The 19,401-nt window shown below is 39.1% G+C and overlaps 1 protein-coding gene across 2 annotated transcripts in view; it reads left to right on the top strand.

Moving 5' to 3' along the window:
• Positions 1–6,178: 6,178 nt before the first annotated feature.
• LOC130923198 (regulator of microtubule dynamics protein 2) overlaps positions 6,179–19,401 on the top strand; it is a 37,428-nt gene continuing 24,205 nt past the window's right edge. Inside the window, exons 1-5 of one of the 2 annotated variants that reach the window (XM_057848716.1) lie at positions 6,179–6,395; positions 9,894–10,354; positions 16,376–16,556; positions 16,635–16,737; positions 18,990–19,050. In XM_057848716.1, coding sequence (XP_057704699.1) covers positions 9,903–10,354; positions 16,376–16,556; positions 16,635–16,737; positions 18,990–19,050 — 797 coding nt within the window. In that variant the 5' untranslated portion in view covers positions 6,179–6,395; positions 9,894–9,902. Of the gene's footprint in view, positions 6,400–9,893; positions 10,355–16,375; positions 16,557–16,634; positions 16,738–18,989; positions 19,051–19,401 lie in introns of both variants that reach the window. The other variant, XM_057848717.1, reaches the window with a different exon arrangement.

The raw sequence follows: 19,401 nt of genomic DNA, 5'->3' as shown, positions 1-19,401 counted from the left end.
TCCTCTGAAAATGCTGTAGGATGTCATTTTATATTATTGAGCTCTTTATCATTGATGTAAAACTAAAAATTAATGGTTGCCGCTTGTGTTTTGGTCTATTTTAAATAAGTGAGATATTATACAAGTGCCCAAACAGATTCACCTTTGCAGGAAAAGATACATGGGCTTGCTGATGAATTGTGCCTAAAGCTCACAGGTCAGTGAAAAGTGTATGACCCTCATCTTTTACCAACCCCACCCATGACCACGATGGAATTTTATGTGATTGGTCAAAACCCTGACCCCATCTTTTGCTCCCTGTAGAAGTAGAACCCAAGATATTTATTTAAAGACTTGACTTGTGCACACGCCTACAAGCAGGAAGTTTAAAATGATCATATAATGTTATTTGGTTCCCTCTGTTGGCTAAATTGAGTCGTTGCGGCTGGTTGGCACCAAAGGCCCATCCATCAATCCATTACCCGCCCTGCTTCTCAACAGTAGGGTCGTGGGGGTGCCATAGCTCCTCTCAGCTGACTGCAGGAGTTAATTTGTGCCAGATCCTGCCGGAACAGGATCCGGCACCTCTTGATTTTGGCCTCCCTGTGTTCCTGGACTTATTTGGGCAGATCCGGCACCTCTCGTGTTTAGAAAATAATAATAATAATATAGAGACGTTTTTTTTAAAAATGTAGAAAATAAAAAAATAATATGCATAAATTCATTTACAGAACAAATCCCAAGAATTGTATGTTGTTCATAAAAACATGACGTCATTAACTGGCAATGGCTGACTGGTCAAGAGATGGGGTACACTTTGAATTGATCATATGCCAATCATAGAGAGAAAAACAGTCATTCACAAATATAACTAAATGGACACTCTAAAATTTAAATTTGGAAGGAAAAATGTTCTCAAACAAAACTTAAATATTACTTATGTACATTACAGGAAAAGTACAAATATTATTTATAACTAGAAACTGCAATTTCTGGAGAAATTACGATGGAGCTTTGCTGTGGTAGATACAGATCTAAGACCCGCCCAGTTGATTTACGGACATTTCGGGGACACTTCCTGTAGATATCAGGTCACTTTCTGTTAATTTGGGGAAATGTTTGGAACACATCTTGTTGATGTTGGGTCACTTCCTGCTGATATCAGATCACTTCATTTTGAATTGGGGAGATTTACATGACACATCCTGTTGATCTGGGGACATTTGGGGAACATGTCCCATTGATATCAGGTCACATTCCTGTTTATCTGGGAATTTGAGGGACACGGCTGTTGCAATGCCGTCAATGGCATCGACTTACTTGGGTACCAGTTGAATGTCAGTGGGCTGTAATGGTAGGTTTTTGATCAAAATTAGAAAATTTATGGGAAATTTGGACGAACATGGCCGTCAATGGCATAGACGTGCATGGCAGTCAATGGTCTGTTGAATGTCAATGGGCGGTCATTGTAAACAATCGTTGTAAAAAATGACAAGGACCTACGTATGCTTTCCTGCCATTGACAATGAATGGGAAATTTGGACGTACATTGCTGTCAATGGTGTCCCATTAGAAATGAATGGGACAGTTTTTGGCGAATTTTGGGGAAACTAAGTTTTTGGCAAATTCTGTATACAACTTTTATGCCCCTTACCATTCTGGAATTTTTGATGAGTAAATTGTGCAATTTGGTCAAAAATTGTAGAACTGCACATTAATTCGTATGAATCTAATGCAGAAATCAATAACATTAAAAGTTGTTTTTATTCTCAAAACAGGAAAGTGAAATTTTATAACATACACTAGAGGGCAGTGACTGTCAAACATTAGCAACCAGACTGATGTCAAGTTTAGAAGGGTGCACTACACCCAAGAATATCCACCCTTCATTTTTTGTATCTGAACTCAAGTTTTGATAGATGGAGTGCAAGCAAGTGAGCAAAACTTTACTCAAAAAAAATGTCAAATCAGTAGCACTACTGAAGTTTCTGTAATTTTAGTTAAACAAGATAATTACAACCCTCCATACAACAGATGCTGAAGTTGCCTATATTCCCGATGCGAAGGGGGGTGTGTGGTTGTGTGACCTTTAGTCACACTCTTTTTTTCACATGCATGGTTTGTTAAATGTAGTGTGGTTTTGCATGCAATAAAGAAAATCTATGGCCACTTCATGTGTTCCAGTGCAGAATGTGTATTTGAGCAGATGTGTGTGCAATGGTGAAATTAGTGTTGACAGTATCTACTTATCTGTTGCATTTGACCTAATGGGAACAAGGCCACAACTGTACACGCCCCCACTTATCGCTATATCAAGGCCTGAAGAACAAACGTAGAGCAGAAAGCCACTCACAACCAGGCTTTAACATTGCAGGAAGGTTTTTGTTCGCTGCTGGCAGAATGCAGGTTGTGGACAAAAGAACAATACTCTGTTCAAACTGCTTGAGAGAAACTGCACATAGCGTACACCATTATGTAAAAGAACTTCAAGCTGCATTCAACCTGTTGTGATCCTCTAACCTGTTGCTTAGTAAAGTTACACATTCTTTTTATATATAAAAAAACAACAACTCCCAAACAGGAAAATTAATATTCAGCCAAATCCTGTCCTCCATTCACTTTATTTATAATGCTTGAATAAACTTTGTTGAGGGCTGCACTGACTACAGGTCCAAGGTTGATGTGATAATAAGCTTTTGGTCAGCACATACAGTCAGTGTCCCTTGAACAGAAAGCAGGAGACGGAAATTGCAGAGGTAAGTGACTATATTTACTGCAAAATAATAAAAGTCTTTTTTTTTTGTTCATGAAAAGGTCAGCATCCTTTTGTGTGAAAAATCATTAACACTATGTAGACGGAAAAATGAAGCGGTAACAACTTTTTTTTCCCAAACTGAAGTGAGAAATGAGCTTTGTAAGCATGCTTTGTTGTATAATAATGATGATTACAACACTAGTTAACCAAAAACATGTTGCATTATTTGTTCCTAAAAATGTTTGGGTGCTAAATCCAAATCTGTAAGCTTTCTCTCGCTCTCTCTCTTATTCTCTCTCTCAAGGGCGTAGGTTTGGTCTCAACATTGGTAGGAATGATATCAGCATAACCTGCATGAACACTTTTTGCTAGGGATGGATGATTAATAAGACCAAACATTATTAAACGGGGGTCAGGGCCACATTTCTCGCGGATTTGAACCCAATTAACTGATAGGCGAAATGATCAAAGCAAAAATAACTCTGTATTGACTTAAATAAACTTTTTTTGTGAATTGGTTCATGTGATACAATGTTGTGTTCAAAAACTACTAAAGAAACAAGTTCAAGTCCCTTTACTAAAAAATGCGGAGCTATCCAAGAATGGGTCCACTTCTGGGGGACACTGGAGCACCCCTAGACTGAAACTAAAGTATTGTAATATAAAAGTGATTTGGGAAAAAAAAAACCTGAGATATCCTGGACCGATCTACATCTGAGGCATCCTAGACAACCCCAAGAATCGAACCAAAGTACTCACATGAAATTCCAATGTGTGATTTCCATTTCACAGATTTTTTTTTCATGTAAGTTCATGTTCATTTCAGTGTCCCTCTAAAGTGGACCCATTCTTGGGACTTGCACTCTAAAGCCACCACCACGTTGCATTACAGCAGTGCTTCTCAATTATTTTCTGTTACGCCCCCCCAAGCAAGACGTAAATGTTTCGCGCCCCCCCAAACTCTCCGCCACCACTGTAAATAGTATACTTCGTCTATAAAATTACTATTATAAATACGCATCTGCCTAACATTGTGTCCTTTTTTTCTAATAAAGAAAAAAAGTAACAGATCAACTTATAATAAAGTATAACTTTATTAACATTGTTTTGTTTGTAACAGAGAAGACTTGACGTGCATCAATTTGCCTGAATTAAAAAAAAAAAAAAAGTCACATTCAAACTGTAAAAATACACTCAAGGTATTTTTGACCATTTGATACAGAAAAATAAAATGTAATAAAATCCGTAAATAATAACAAATTCAAATTGATTAGAAACATTTACTCATGAGGACAATATGCCAAAAAAATTGACCGAAAAAACAAAAATGAATAAAGGAAAAAAAGAGTGTCCTTGGACAGAAGGACAGTTTTTATTTTTGCTGCTCACACTCAGTATTACCTCCTTTGCAATGGTGTGGAGTCATTATGCAATGAGCATGCTAACAACGCTCACTGGTTTACTGATATAACACTGACAAAGCAGGACTATTGTTGGCAATATTCGGCACGTTTTCGCTGAAAAACAATCAAGCGGCTTATCTATGAGATTGGGGTCGAATGTCTTTAAGTGGCGTCTTAAATGATTTGGCTTCTGGCAGTCCGCTATAATTATTTTCAGACACAGTAAACAGTAGTCTTTCCTCATCACCCCACTGTATTAAAAGTCAAAGCTAAAAGGCAAACGGCCCGAAAAAAGCGCATTCTCGGCGGCCGAGGTAGAACCGTAGGTGAGGGCGGTCGTCGTGACGATCCCAAGCCGAAAATGGCACTTCTCGGGCGGCGACGTGAGAACCGGACAAGACAGTGGGTCGCTGTGTGAGTGAGTCCGGTCGGAAAACGGCTTTCGAAAACGGCGGCGGCGTACTGCTCTTCATGTCTGTTTTCTGTGTGCTGAGTGCTCTTCCTTAGTTCAAAAATACTGCACGCACTCTGAAAATGAAAGCGCCACTGCCACCCACTGAGTGGATGTGCAAGTACACTTTATTCCAGTCCGGCAAAAAAAAAGAAAAAAGCATGTTCCCCGAGGACACATGCGCCCCCCCTGGCATCGCTCTGCGCCCCCCCAGGGGGGCGCGCCCCACTATTTGAGAAGTACTGCATTACAGTAATGCACATAATGCAAACAATGATCCAAATGAGGGACGGCTAGCTTGACTTCGTTGTTGTTTCTTCTTCTGTAGTTTTGCAAGATAGCAAGTTCACACAGATTAATGCTATGCTAACTATGATGCAGGTTGGACTTTTGGTAAACATTGACGTCTTTTTACATTATCTACAGTGCCTTGTGCTGGCCGAAAAAAAAAATTGTAATATCCCTCCTCTTCGAAGGGCGTGGAGGAGTTGTGACCGGGTTGTGTTCAAGTCATTAGCCAATCAAACGTGCCTTTGAGTGGGAAAAAATGGACCGGCACATTCAGCAAGTGAAAAGGGATAAATGTAAGTCCGAGCACAATGAAAATAATTCACTTAATAATGGAAAGTCTATTCTATCCTTACAACATATGGGAAGACAATCTAAATTGCCCATAGAATTTAACTCACTATATAATGCGAATAAGGTGGCTTAAAAGTTGGTGGGGACAATTTGAGCATCCTGAAAAGTTGGTAGTTATATGTCCCTGCCGTCCCTTTGCAAAACTACACTCTTCCTCTCTTTCTCTCTCTTTTTTTTTGTGTGCAAATAAGTAAAAATGTAATTTTGCATTTTTTTTTTTTAAAGTGGGCATATAGCTGGCAGTCTGGCACTTAAAAAGTAGCTCAAATGTAACAATGTGTAGAAAGTTAATACCTGTTATGCCATGCTTTAGACAAATGCAGAGACAGGAGGGACCAACAATAGGGACAATGTGACATTTGATATACTGGACTGCACTGCTGCCAAAGTGTTCCAATTTGTGAAAATCGGTCAACTGTGACAAGCTAATGTTGACAACGATTCACAAAAATGTGTTTGACTACGCAAAAGACTGAAAAGTTAAACTGGTATTGGGTGAAAATACATGAAAATTCTAATATTTATAAATATATAAATTCCAATTGAAGGAAAAAAATGAAGCCAGATTTGAAATCAACGACTAAAAATAGTATAGAATCATTTTTTTAAAAAAAACAAAAAAAAAAACTTGACAACTGAAAATATGCTGGCCAGTGGAATAACAATAATATCCGCACGTGTGTATGAATACAAACATATGGCAAGCAAGTAGGAAGTTATATATTATGGTAGAGTGTTATTCGTGTTTTTCTTGTAAAATGTTGCAATTTTGTAAGCCCGTTTTTTTTTTTTTTTTTTTTTTTTTTTTTTTTGTAAAATTGTATAAATGTGTTAATATAAAAATAAAAATAAAAAATATTTTTAAAAAACAATAATATTCGCAGTTTTGCTATGCGGAACCAATATTTACTGCCTCGAAACTGTACGGACTGTTTTGTTTGATGCACCACAGACCTGGACTAACCGATTCCATGCAGGCGTTTCCTTGTTAATCTTCAGATCTACAATAACATCGACATTTGTTTTGTGTTTGAAGTAACAGGATGTGTATTGCAAAATTGATTGTCGTTATGCTCCGTGTTCACAACAGTGTTAAACAGGGCCAGTAACTTTGTTTACGTCCTTGACTGGGAAACCAGCTAACAGCACACGTCAGATTACAGCTGTAGGTATATAATTTTTTTTTTTTTTTTTAAACTCAAGGCAGAAACATTGTCTTTGACAAACAGGCGGACTGCTGTATGCTGGCTAATTAGCTCTCACAGTGTTTCATGTTTAGATTCAGCATTCCATTTTAACAATTTAGATGATGATGCAGGTGTTTGACATACGTTTTCTTTTTTGATTTATCGACATTAACGTATTCATGATGTGTTATTCTTACAACTCCATCAGAACAAAGTATTTCAACATGGCTCCTCCACCTGCTAAAAACCTAGAATACTCTAGATTTTTTGGGAGGCACGTTTGGCAGTTGTGACTAATGTTACACTTATTGCAGTTTGTAATAACACCTGTGGGTAGAGATCGACCGAGTTTTTCAGGACTGATAACGATTATTAGTAGTTGGAGGGGCCGATAATCGATTTTTGGAGCCAGTATTCATTCGCAGTAAAAGTGTAAAAATCGGCTTAAAAAATAGAATAACGCAAACACCGAACTTCATTGTTATGCCTAAAGCATGTTTATTGAATCACACAAATATAAAATAATAGCTCCAGAAGTGCCCGAATTTTCTAGACTCAGAAACATCTTATATTAAGTTGAAAAAAAAGTTTTAAATAATTAGCTTCCCGGAAAAAAGTGTTGTTCCAAGAAAAAGTTTTAAAACATGTTACTGACCCACCGTACCGCCTTCATAATGCGAATTATTTTTAAACGGAACCTCGGACTTAAAGACTTGTAGGCTCTGATAAGCCACAATTTTTCTCTTTTACTAAAATATATTAGGAACACATAAAATATTGCCTTTGATTTAAAAATCTATAATATTTACTACATGTTTTGACCTACGGAAGGCACCGTGCTTTAAGCGCCCAATGGACGCTCGGGGTGATGACGTAGATTGTCACTGTCACCGGACGAATACTACCGGGTTACTGCAATTCCTAATACGCGGCGAGACTTCCAACACATGCTCATTGGTTAAAAGCGACAAGTACTTGCTATTTGTGTTTTTATTGAGTCTTTTATGACCTTTTCATTGCCTCAAAATTCTTTTTACATGTGTTTCCCTCTCATACTTTTAAACATTGTGCTTTACTGTGCTAACATTGAACCAGATTGTTGATCTATTGACCACATTATTCACGCAGCATATTTAAACCACCCTTATTTGATTATTACGGTTAAGTATTTTCTTAAGGCATCATTAGTATGTTTTGTCTGTATGCATCTAAACCAGGGGTGGGCAAACTGTTCCACAAAGGGCCGCATTGGGTGCGGGTTTTTGTTCATACCCATCATGAGGACAGCTTTTCACCAATCCGTTTTCTTACAAGTGCAATCAGTAGATTTCAGTCAGGTGCTTCTTGTTTCCACTGATACCTCATTGGCTAAACTGTCTGTGCTGAATAAGTTTGAACAAAGACCAGGACCCACTGCGGCCCTCGAGGACCGGTTTGCCCACCCCTGATCTAAACAAAACAAGCTGAAACCCGGTAGTACTTTGGGTGTCCAATTTGCCTCTTGTGGACATTTTGCCGGTGTGGCACATTTTGGCAGAACACCGTTTTTTTCCCCCTACTTTCGTCTCATACCGTCTTTCCTGTTCATTTTGCTTATGCTGCTCGTTTGGTGAAATATTGACAGTGCTGTCATGCTCATTAATGTTCCTCTCGGGTTCAAATTGAAAGGGTTGAACAGATGACATTTTTCTGTCACTCGAGTCATACTCCGGAAGCCCGACAGCGTAACCATGTGACGTCACCGCCCTGTGACGTCAACAACAATGGTGACCTACTAGTTAAACTAATTTTACAAATTGTGTAAAAACAAAAACATCAACAGGGGTTTCGATATCAAATTATTCTAATTCATAATAACGATTATCTTTTAAGAACCACAAGTCTTTCTATCCGTGGATCCCTTTAAACAAGAATAACATAGAAAAATACTTTCTTTAATAAATGATTCATTGATGACTACAGTCAAATCCTTTCAGTGCTGAGAACAGCCTTGTACACACACTTAATGAGTTGCCACAGCACATTAGTGTTTAACAAGCTAAACGACGATTGACACATTTGTCGTCTTTGGAGGTAGCGCTGCCAAGCTTTTGTGGCAAGATCAAAGCTTCAACGCCTGTCACTCATCTTTAACAAGCAAAACTTGCAGTGCACTGTTGACCAAGAAAAGCAGCTGGAGGGAGAGTGAGGCTGTACGAGCATGAAGCAGAAAAGCATATATATATTAGGGCTGTCAAAATTATCGCGTTAACGGGCATAAATTATTTTTTTAAATTAATCACGTTAAAATATTTGACGCAATTAAAGCATGCACCGAATGAGCCGCTCTCGCATTGCCTCAAACAGATTTCAATGACGCCGTTTATGGACATTAAGAGTGAAGAGAATGCCACCGGCCGCTTGGGGGCAGCGCAGGGCCGTTCCATACTAATGTTATTCCTTCTAATAGTGGGAGAATTAATAGTTGTGAGACGTTTATGCTGTTGCTTTGTGCTCCACACATATTTTGGTAATTTTGCTTTCTTTTAGTGGCAATTATGTGTGTCTTGTTGTATTTTGGGTAAGATATGCACAGAGATACAGTACATCTGTTATAAAGGCGAGTGGACACAGGCGTTCTTTGGGCTGCGCCGTTTATTGGCATAAGCTTCTGCAACTCCTTCACAATAAACAGAAGTATCATTTAGTGAATAATGTTCACAAAAAGAAAAAAGCACTTCAGTCTGTAGTAATGAGGCCCTATTCTCACACAGCTAAACAACAATGCAAAGTGAACTGGCATTACTCAGAGTTTGGTCACTCAATTCTTATTATTGTTATTTTTATTCTTCTTATTATTATATTAACTCTACTTTTGATTGAAAATTGTACAAATTTTATTAAAACGAAAATATGAAGAGGGGTTTTAACATAAAATTACTATAACTTGTAACTATAACATTTATCTTTTATGAACTACAAGTCTTACTATCCGTGGATCACTTAAACAGAAAGAATGTTAATAATGCCATTTGTGGATTTATTGTTATAATAAACAAATACAGCACTTATGTACAGTATGTTGTATGTATATATCCGTCTTATCTTACCATTCCAACAATAATTTACAGAAAAATATGGCACATTTTAGAGATGGTTTGAATTGCGATTAATTACGATTTATTAATTTTTAAGCTGTAATTAACTCGATTAAAAATTTTAATCGTTTGACAGCCCTAATATATATATTTTTTAATTAAAAACCTGATCCTTTTCACCCGATTCCGATCCTCTGAACAATGGCGCAATCCCTAGTTTTATATGGACTTTTTCATATCAACCGGTCGGCAGATACCGATATATGTCAAATTTCCAAATATCGGCCCGATATATCAGTCTCTCTCTACCTGTAATAATCTTTTCTACTGATTGAATTGGTGTCAATTTTCCTCCTCCATCTCCACAATTAGTAACCCAAATGTGTCCTTTATATTCAGATTTCCAGGATGTCTCAAACAGACAGCAAAGTCCTAATTCTGGGAGCCTTGGCTGGAGTGGCGGGCATTGGTCTGGCTGTTGCGTGTTATCAGGGCTACAAGACAAGACGGAGAGCCTCTTTGCCAGCGCGCTACCTGCACACTAATAATGAACTTGCGACCGGCATGACGTTAATCGCTAGTCCCGGTATATCTGGCGATCAGATGGCAGTAATGGACCGCCTTGAGGCTCTTCTTCAGTGTGTGTCGGAGTTGAAGGATGAAATGAAGGCATTGAAAAATTCCTTGCCGATGCGACATGGTCACGTTGCTGAAGAGCTAAGAGGAGGCGATAGAGCGGAGATCCATCGAGTTGCTCCTCTCCACAGGACCACACCTATACGAAGGAAAAGGGCTGGAAGCAGCATTGTTGGAGCCGCAGCAGGTGGCCGTAGCTCTGAAGAAGCGGAAAGTGAGGGAGGGTGAGTATTGACATTTTGGGACGCATGGTATGCTTGTTAACTTTGTTCAAATTTTAAAGAAACTTTGTTGTTTGCTGTGACACACAGGTACTGCATCCATACAAATTAGAAGAAAATGCATAATAAGTACAAATCAAATAAAATACATAAACTGCTTAGTGCTAACATTTTATGAGCAACTCCACATGCCATATCTGTACTGCATGTATCTACACATGTAAAGTATGCTGAAAACCTATTCTGCTTACGTTCAGTCCTTTTAAGTCAAAAATAGGGTTTTAGTACAGAAAAATGTCAACAAAAAAATGAAGTTGCCTCAGATGGGCCTTTATACACTAGGAGCACTTACAGTGTATCACAAAAGTGAGTACACCCCTCGCATTATGCAGATATTTATATCTTTTCATGGGACAACACCGACACAATGACACTTTGACACAATGAAAAGCAGTCTGTGTGCAGCTTATATAGTAGAGTTAATTTATTTTCTCCTCAAAACAACTCAAAATATAGCCATTAATATCTAAACCCAAGGCAACAAAAGTGAGTACACCCCTTAGAAACTACAGTGCTGCTCGAAAGTTTGTGAACCCCACAGCGATGGTCAGATTTTTTGTAAAAAAAACTAAAATAACCTTATTAAATGTTAAGTTATACCCAAATCCACAATACTGACATTCCAAATAATGGACTGAAACAAAAGAAATAGTTATATTGTCATTCTTTATTTAACAAAAGTGGTTGATTTAAGAAAAACTCAGATATCATGTGTGCAAAAGTATGTGAACCCCTTCAGTTAATAGGATATTGCGCCTCCTTTTGCAGAGATTACCTCAACCAAACGGTTTCTGTAGTGACTAATCAGCCTCTCACATCTACTTTGGGGGATTTTTGCCCATTCTTCCTTGCAGAACGCAGTCAGTTGAGAGAGGTTTGATGGGCGTCTGGCATGAACTGCTCGCTCCAGGTCCCGCCACAGCATTTCAATGGGATTTAGGTCAGGACTTTGACTGGGCCAGTCCAGAACACGAATCTTTTTCTTTTTCAGCCATTCCTTGGTTGTATTGCTGGAATGCTTTGGATCATTATCATGTTGCATGATCCACCTTCTGCCAAGCTTTAACTTCAAAACAGATGGCGTCAGGTTATGTTCTAGGATTTGACAATATTCCTCAGAATTCATGATTCCCTGGACTATGTGGAGTTGTCCAGGTCCTGAGGATGAAAAGCAAGCCCAGATCTTGACATTCCCACCTCCATGCTTCACTGTTGGGAGAAGGTTCTTTTGGTGGTATGCAGTGTTGACTTTTCGCCAGACATGGCGGTTTTGGTTGTGACCAAACAGTTCAATTTTGCACCTTCATCAGTTGATGAAAACTCTTTTTAATTTAGTCTCGACAACACAACTGTTAAAAAAACAAAAAAAAAACTACTGAATTGATTGATTAGGAAATCAGGTTGAAATAATAGAAAATTCCAAAATGTTGAGGGGGTTCACAAACTTTTGAGCAGCACTGTACGTACATCCCTAAATGTCCAAATTGAGTACTTCGTGTCATTTTTCCTCCAAAATGTCATATGACTCGTTACAGGAGTGCTGTCAGCATTGCTGCAGAGATTGAAGAGTTGGGGGATCAGCCTGTTAGTGCTCAGACCATACGCTGCACTCTACATCAAATTGGTGTGCATGGTTGTCACCCCAGGAGAAAGCTTTTTCTGAAGACGGTACACAAGAAAGCCTGCCTGTCTCATCAGACCATAGGACATGATTCCAGTAATCCATGTGCTTTGTTGGCATATCTTCAGCAGACTGTTTGCGGACTTTCTTGTGTACTATCTTCAGAAGACGCTTCCTCCTGCATCGTACATTACTAATTAATAAAGTAGCAAAACAAATTTATGTCCGTTATTTGTTTAAAATATCCGAATGATTCAACGATGGAAACGTGCCCATACAACAAAAAGCTGCCCTTAAGCTGCTTTTTAATTTTTTTACAAGAAAGTGCAAAAACATTAACCATTTTAAAGGCAGTAATTATTTCTCTCAACAATACAATAACATTTACATAGGTGGAATGAATTCCACATTTTCTGGAAACAAAGTGTCTTTAGAAATAAGACTTCTTTTAACCATTATACTTTGTTTTCACAGATTTCTGTACTATTTCGCATGTTTGTAGTGTTACCACTGAACTTAATCATGGTTTTACACGTTCTGCATATGAAATACACGTTAGCGAATTAGCTAATTAGCTTAGCGCTAGGCGCTAACTGTTAACATCCCAAAAACAACAACAATAAAGGCTAACCAGTACAAGAGGGTTTGTGTACTCATCTCTTATAGACGCACAGGGGTCTTAGCAACACACTCAGGACATTTTTAAATTGACATGACTTGAAACTACTGCTGGACATCTGAAAGACAAGGAGCAATGAACTATCTCTCTTCCCCTCTCACTCCAAAAAATACCTTTGGCACAGAAGCGCGACCGCCGGGTCCCTGGCTGTCTCATACACAAATTTATTTTAAACACAATTTTATTTTCCAGTCTTTTGAAAAGGAATAAATCTCTCGCTCAGTAACCGGCAGCATCCATCATAACGTTGTGTGTGCATACGTTAAAGGTGTCCGGGCGGTACACGTGTCTTGAATTTCGTTCCGCTACAAGCGGCTGTCATAAAGTTATGAGGGAAAATCATCGTTTTTTAACCTTTATGAATCGTAATCAAATCGTCACGTGTTGAATCGCGATGCATCTAATAATAAATTTTTTTAGAACTCCCTTACTAGACATCCAATTCATTTTGACTGGATTGGACGTCTAGCGCTGTCAATGGCACTGAAACCAGCGCATTCACCGACAGTCTTTTGTGGGCATTTACAGGTTACTTCCTGTTGATTTGTGTCACTTCATATCCATTTAGGGACATTGTTAGTCACTTCCTTTTCAGTAACACAAAATCAACAGGACGTGACCTGTAAATGCGCTAAAATGAGCTCTTTGCCTGCCATTGGTTGTCACTGACGACCATAGACGTCCAATTCGTATGAAGTGGGAGGGATGCCACCCTTCCACTTCAATTGGATTGCATGTCTACTGTTGATAAACTTATTCCAATTTACAGGAGATGTTTTTTCTGTTTAGTAGTTGTCTTGTAGAATATCCCAGAATGATTTCCTGACCCATGTATCGATAATTGTTGTATCGCCGATTCGCTATACTGTAAGATCATCGTTATCATGACCCATGTATCGTAAATCTTATCATGGGGTACCTATAAGTTCTCACGTTTAATGTGTACTAGTATCATATGTAAAGCTAAAACAAAAACAAAAAACAACTATGAATGTATTCACAGTGTTTAACAAAGGCATTGAGAACTGTCAAGAAACTAGTGTAAACAGCAGCCTCATGAAGGACCCCATGCTTATTCTTCATCTATATTAACAGCCAAATGCCTTGACTTCAGCCTCTGCAACATAAACAGCCATTCAAATGTATTCTCTAAAAACACTCACTTTTTGAATGGTTGGGATTAAGTCAGGCTTTTAAGTCTTTTGCAGTTGGGCAGAATGTTCTTCCTGGGTGTTCCTTCGATTACTTAACCTGATTGGACCTGTGCTACTTTGTTGAAGAACTAATGTACAAGCAGTGCCAAGAGGACATCACAAAATACCTGTATGTGTCACTGAATCTTAAATCACTGTCGGACTGCTCCTCCCCACCCATTTAAAACTTCACACTAGGATTTGTTTGTCATCTTACACACATGTAGACATTGAATATTCAGTTTAGTAGGTGTAGTTGAAATGCAGATGCTGCGTTTGAGATCATTGTTAGTGGTTGGTTAACTTAGTAGCAAACAAAATGTCAGTCTGTAAGGTCTCTAGTTGCCATGTTACTCGCAGGATTTAAGATATGCTTTTGCCAACATCGTATACCGAGATTATTGAAATCACATCATCCTTACCTTTTCTAATGAAGTAATTTGTTCTGCCATGTTATTTGTGTGGTCCAAGGGTGTGGGGAGAGTAGGAACGATAAAGGGATAAAATTCCACCCCTTTAGGGATTATACTGCTCTCCCACTGAGGGAGCCTATTGCACAATTTACCCATTGATTCTGATTAGATCAAATGGCAAAAATGCTCAATATTGTCAGATAATATTGTCAAGTTATAGTTCTTCCTTATGTTACCACAGCTTCTAGAGTGCCAACTCCCTTAATAATAATAAAAAACATCAATCAGCATGTATGTGTGCCAAGCTGTCAGAGGCTTCATTTAAACTTCTTGTAGAAACTTGTAATTCAGAACAGTACCTGCTGCATTCATTGACGTCATTCTGCTGTAGCTCAAGGACATTACAGCTTCTTTTTTCCCCCTTTTTTTCAAATGCATTCATGTCATTGGAGAGCTGTTGACTTAAGCATGAGAATATTGTTTAGTAACAGGCAAGCCTGATCAACTTGCAGTCTCCTTTGAAAACAGCAGCTTCTTGTTTATCTTGTCCAACATCCATCATGGGAATCTTTGGGCTTTTGATATTCAAATATATACAATCGTAGTTTGATTTTAGTAAAAGTACTGAATGGACTAAAGGGGGCATTGCACAATTGGACAGACAGCGAGAACGGAAAATGGTATTTGACATATAGCAAAATGGCTTCTGGCATATGGCAATTTTTTTGGCATATGGCAGTTTTTTGACATATGGCAAAATGGCTTTTAGTATATTGCAGTTTTTTTTTTACATATGGCAAAATGGCTTTTGGCATATGGCAGTTTTTCTAGCATATGGCAGTTCTTTTGACATATGGCAAAATGGCAGTTTTTTTTGTTTTGTTTTCACATATGGCAGTTGTTTTTGCTTATGTTTTTTTTTTTGAGATATGGCTTTTGGCATTTGGCAGTTTTTTTGAGATATGGCAAAATGGCTTTTGGCATATGGCAGTTTATTTGACATATGGCAAAATGGCTTTTGGCATATGGCAGCATTTTTTAGCATGTGGCAGTTGTTTTGACATATGGCAAAATGGCTGTTTTTTTTGTTTTTGTTTTTGAATATGGCAGTTGTTTTTGCATTTGGCAAAATGGCTTTTGGCATATGGCAGTTTTTTGACATATGGCAGTTTTTTACATATGGCAAAATATCCTTTGGCAGATTGCAGTTTTTTGACAAATGACAGGTGTTTTGGTATATGGCAGGTATTTTTTGGCATATGGCAGTTTTGGGGGTTGGGGTTCAGCGCAGCCCTTCCCTCCTCCCACAGCCCAGCAAAGGAGCCATCACCCCCCCCCCCCACCCCCCCCCCCCCCGCCTCCGGGATCCAGGTTGGTCCCCCGGGCCACCCGCGCACCCATCTACCAGCCTTCAGGGATGGCAAGAGGGGACGCACCACAAACCCCACCCCTGCCGGGACCACGAGCCACAGCCCCCCAACCGGCATGGCACGCCACGGGACCCCCAGCAGCCCACCAAGCCCAGGGCAGGGCAGGGTCCCCCGCCGATGCACCCAGCTGATACACCGGCACCCAGCCAGCGACCCGCGACGGAGCACAGGGCGGATATCCAGTCAGAAAAGACCCTGTTTGAATCAATCAATGATTGTTACAGATGGAAGTTTCCTATCGGCCCAGTCTGCTGCTACATTCTGAATAAGCTAGGGTGCATGCTCAAAGACTTGCTGAAGTAAGCATGGTAACAGAGGTGTTTTTTGCAGGGTAACCAAAGAGATTTGCTGAACTCTTTTGAGATCTCTCCTTGTCCCTTGTGTTCTCTGTACTTGGTTGCTCTTCTAATGAGAACATATTCTGTTGGTAAACAAAGGTCTAAATTCTAAATAACCATTGACAGCATTAAAGTAAGTTTAGTTTTAGGCTTACACAGCACTGTGTTCTTGATTCCCACGCACAGAGCTCAATAACAAATATTATTTTCAGCTCTTCTTACTGTGCTTTTGACGACTTGCAAAGCTGCAAAGACATTTCAAATCCTCCAAGTAATCACATATTTTACAGGTACATAACTGCACTGACAGACTCAGATGAAGAGGTACAAAGCGATGATGAACAGTGGGAGGAAAGGCGTGAGACAACAGACAAGTTGACTTGTTTACTTGAGAGAGTCGACTCTTTGCATCAAGGAACAGAGGCTGAGAAAAGAGAGAGTCTGCACATCTTAACAACGCAACGAGAGGAGGTTTGTTAACATGACCAGATATGAACTTCTGGTCCATTTTCCGATATTTTCAGTCACTAAGCATTGATATCTCTCTAGTTCGGACAGAGCTCTGCATTTCTTTGGCGACTAATTAGAGCACATTGTGATGTTCATGACATCAGCGGTACGCTTGAGGAAAAGAAGAATCATGCGGAAACTGGTACTTATATTGTCTCTTTTATGCTGTCTTATACACTGTTGGCCAAAAGTACTGGCACCCCTGCAATTCTGTCAGATAATGCTAAATCTCTCCCAGAAAATGATTGCAATTACGAATGCTTTGGTAGTAATATCTTCATTTATTTTGCTTGCAATGAAAAAAAAAGAGAATGAAAAAAAAATTAAATCATTTTACGCAAAACTCAAAAAATGGGCCTGACAAAAGTATTGGCACCCTCAGCCTAATACTTGGTAGCACAACCATTAGACAAAATAAATGTGAACAACCGCTTCCGGTATCCATCAATACGTTTCTTACAATGCTCTGCTGGAATTTTAGACCATTCTTCTTTGGCCAACTGCTCCAGGTCTGAGATTTGAAGGGTGCCTTCTCCAAACTGCCATTTTCAAATTTCTCCACAGGTGTTCTATGAGATTCATGTCTGGACTCATTGCCACAGGTGTTCTATGAGATTCATGTCTGGACTCATTGCTGGCCACTTACGAAGTCTTCCGTGCTTTCTCTCAAACCCTTTCCTAATTGTTTTTGAAGTGTGTTTTGTGTCATTGTCCTACTTGAAGGCCCGTGACCTCTGAGGGAGACACAGCTTTCTCACACTGGGCCCTACATTATGCTGCAAAATTTGTTGGTAGGCTTCAGACTTCATAATGCCATGCACATGGTCAAGCAGTCCAGTGCCAGAGTTAGCAAAGCAACCCCAAAACATCAGGAAAGCTCCGCCACGCTTGACTGTGGGGACCGTGTTCTTCTTTTTGAAGGCCTAATTTTTTCCTGTAAATTATATGTTGATGTTTTTTTTTTAAAAATCTCTACTTTTGTCTCATCTGAACAGAGAACATTCCTCCAAAATGTTTTTGGCCTTCTCAGGTAAGTTTTGGCAAACTTTTTTATGTCTCTGGGTTAGAAGTGAGTTCTTCCTGGGCATCCCTCCATAGAGTCCCTTTTCATTCAGCTGGCGACAGATAGTACGGGTTGACACTGTTTTACCCTCAGACTACAGGACAGCTTGAACTTCTTTATCCACCATTCGCACAATCTTTCGTTGAAATCTCTCGTCAATTTTTCGTTTCCGTCCACATCTAGGGAGGTTAGCCACAGTGCCATGGTTGTTACACTTACAGTATTGATGACACTGCGTACAGTAGACACCGAAACATTCAAGTGTTTGGAGATGGACTTGTAGCCTTGAGATTGCCATGCTTTCTCACAATTTTGCTTCTGAAGTCCTCAGACAGTTCTTTGATCTTTGTTCTTTTCTCCATGCTCAATGTGGTACACACAAAGACACAGGACAGAGGTTGAATAAACTTTAATCCATTTTAACTGGATGCAAGTGTGATTTAGTTAGTGCCTTCACCTGATATGAGCCACAGGTAAGTAACAGGTGCTGTTATACTTTTGTCCGGGCAATTTTTGGAGTTTTGTGTAAAATGATAACGATTAATTTTTTCCCCCCATTGTCTTATGTGTTTTTGCTAACAAAATAAATGAAGATATTTCTACCAAAGCATTTGTAATTGCGATCAGTTTTCTGGGAGAAAGTGAGCATTATCTGACAGAATTGCAAGGGTGCCAATACTTTTGGCCAGCACTATATTACAATTACAATTTTTTACATATTGAATATGTGGTGCTTAAATCCATACAGAATCATTTATCCTGGAGTTAATATGATCTTACCTTTAGCATTTATTGTCAATGCCCTGAAGTGCTCTTACATAATGACACAAGTCCTGGAATGGTAATTACTTTGATACTGTTGTAGAAAGTTAGAAAGAAAGAAACACAAATCACATCCGCTGTTTAAACACTTCAGGCACAATCAGGACTTAGCTACAAATCCTCTAAATGGCACTAAATGGAAAGAAAAGGCGATTTCACATCTACTTTACACTTTACTAGCTTACAGATTTGGCATAAAAAAAGCAATATTCACAGCAGATCTATGCTCTCTTGGAAAGATACGCAAGTCCCACTGGTGTGATCACAGCCAGTCTGAAACCGCTGAAGAACTTTAAAAGACATGTCGCTACAATTATAAAGAGTAAAAAATGAAATCCTTATCCTAATCCTTAAATAACATTTTGGCTTACATCTCACAGAATCCCCTTAGTGCTTGATGAGGTTAGGGCTAATGGCCACTAGCACTTGCTAAGCGTAGAAGCTTTTGTCATTGCACACTGTAGGTGTTCATTCTTTTTAAATCTGTTTGACAAAAATGTCTCTCTTAGGAAAGAAGGTTGGTGAGGATGCAGTGGCACTGAACCCTACATGTGCTGAGAGTCACCAGTGGTATGTTAAATTCCCATATGTTCGTGTAGTGGTCTTTTCTCAGTTCTTAAAACTGTTAAACCTTCCGAATAAAGCATGGCTCTGAGAATTTTTTTTTTAACGCGTTATCTCATACACAGCATATTGATATATGTTGAAATGCATCCTGTAAACTAGTGTTAAAAAAACATGAATGAATACAGCACAGGTACTTTCCCTTAATGACATATTCAGGGGCGTAAGAATCTTTGAGTGGCACAACAGCCTGGAGCACTAACTCACATTTGGAATCATGCAAATAACTATGCACGCACTTTTGACAGATGCGGTACATTGCTGCAATAAGGAAGGCAAAACAATGGTTCTTTTATT

Source organism: Corythoichthys intestinalis, chromosome 10, assembly GCF_030265065.1.
Source record: "Corythoichthys intestinalis isolate RoL2023-P3 chromosome 10, ASM3026506v1, whole genome shotgun sequence".
NCBI lineage: Eukaryota > Metazoa > Chordata > Actinopteri > Syngnathiformes > Syngnathidae > Corythoichthys > Corythoichthys intestinalis.
The sequence above is the reverse complement of the archived record's forward strand: the minus strand, read 5'-3'. Positions and strand labels throughout refer to the sequence as shown.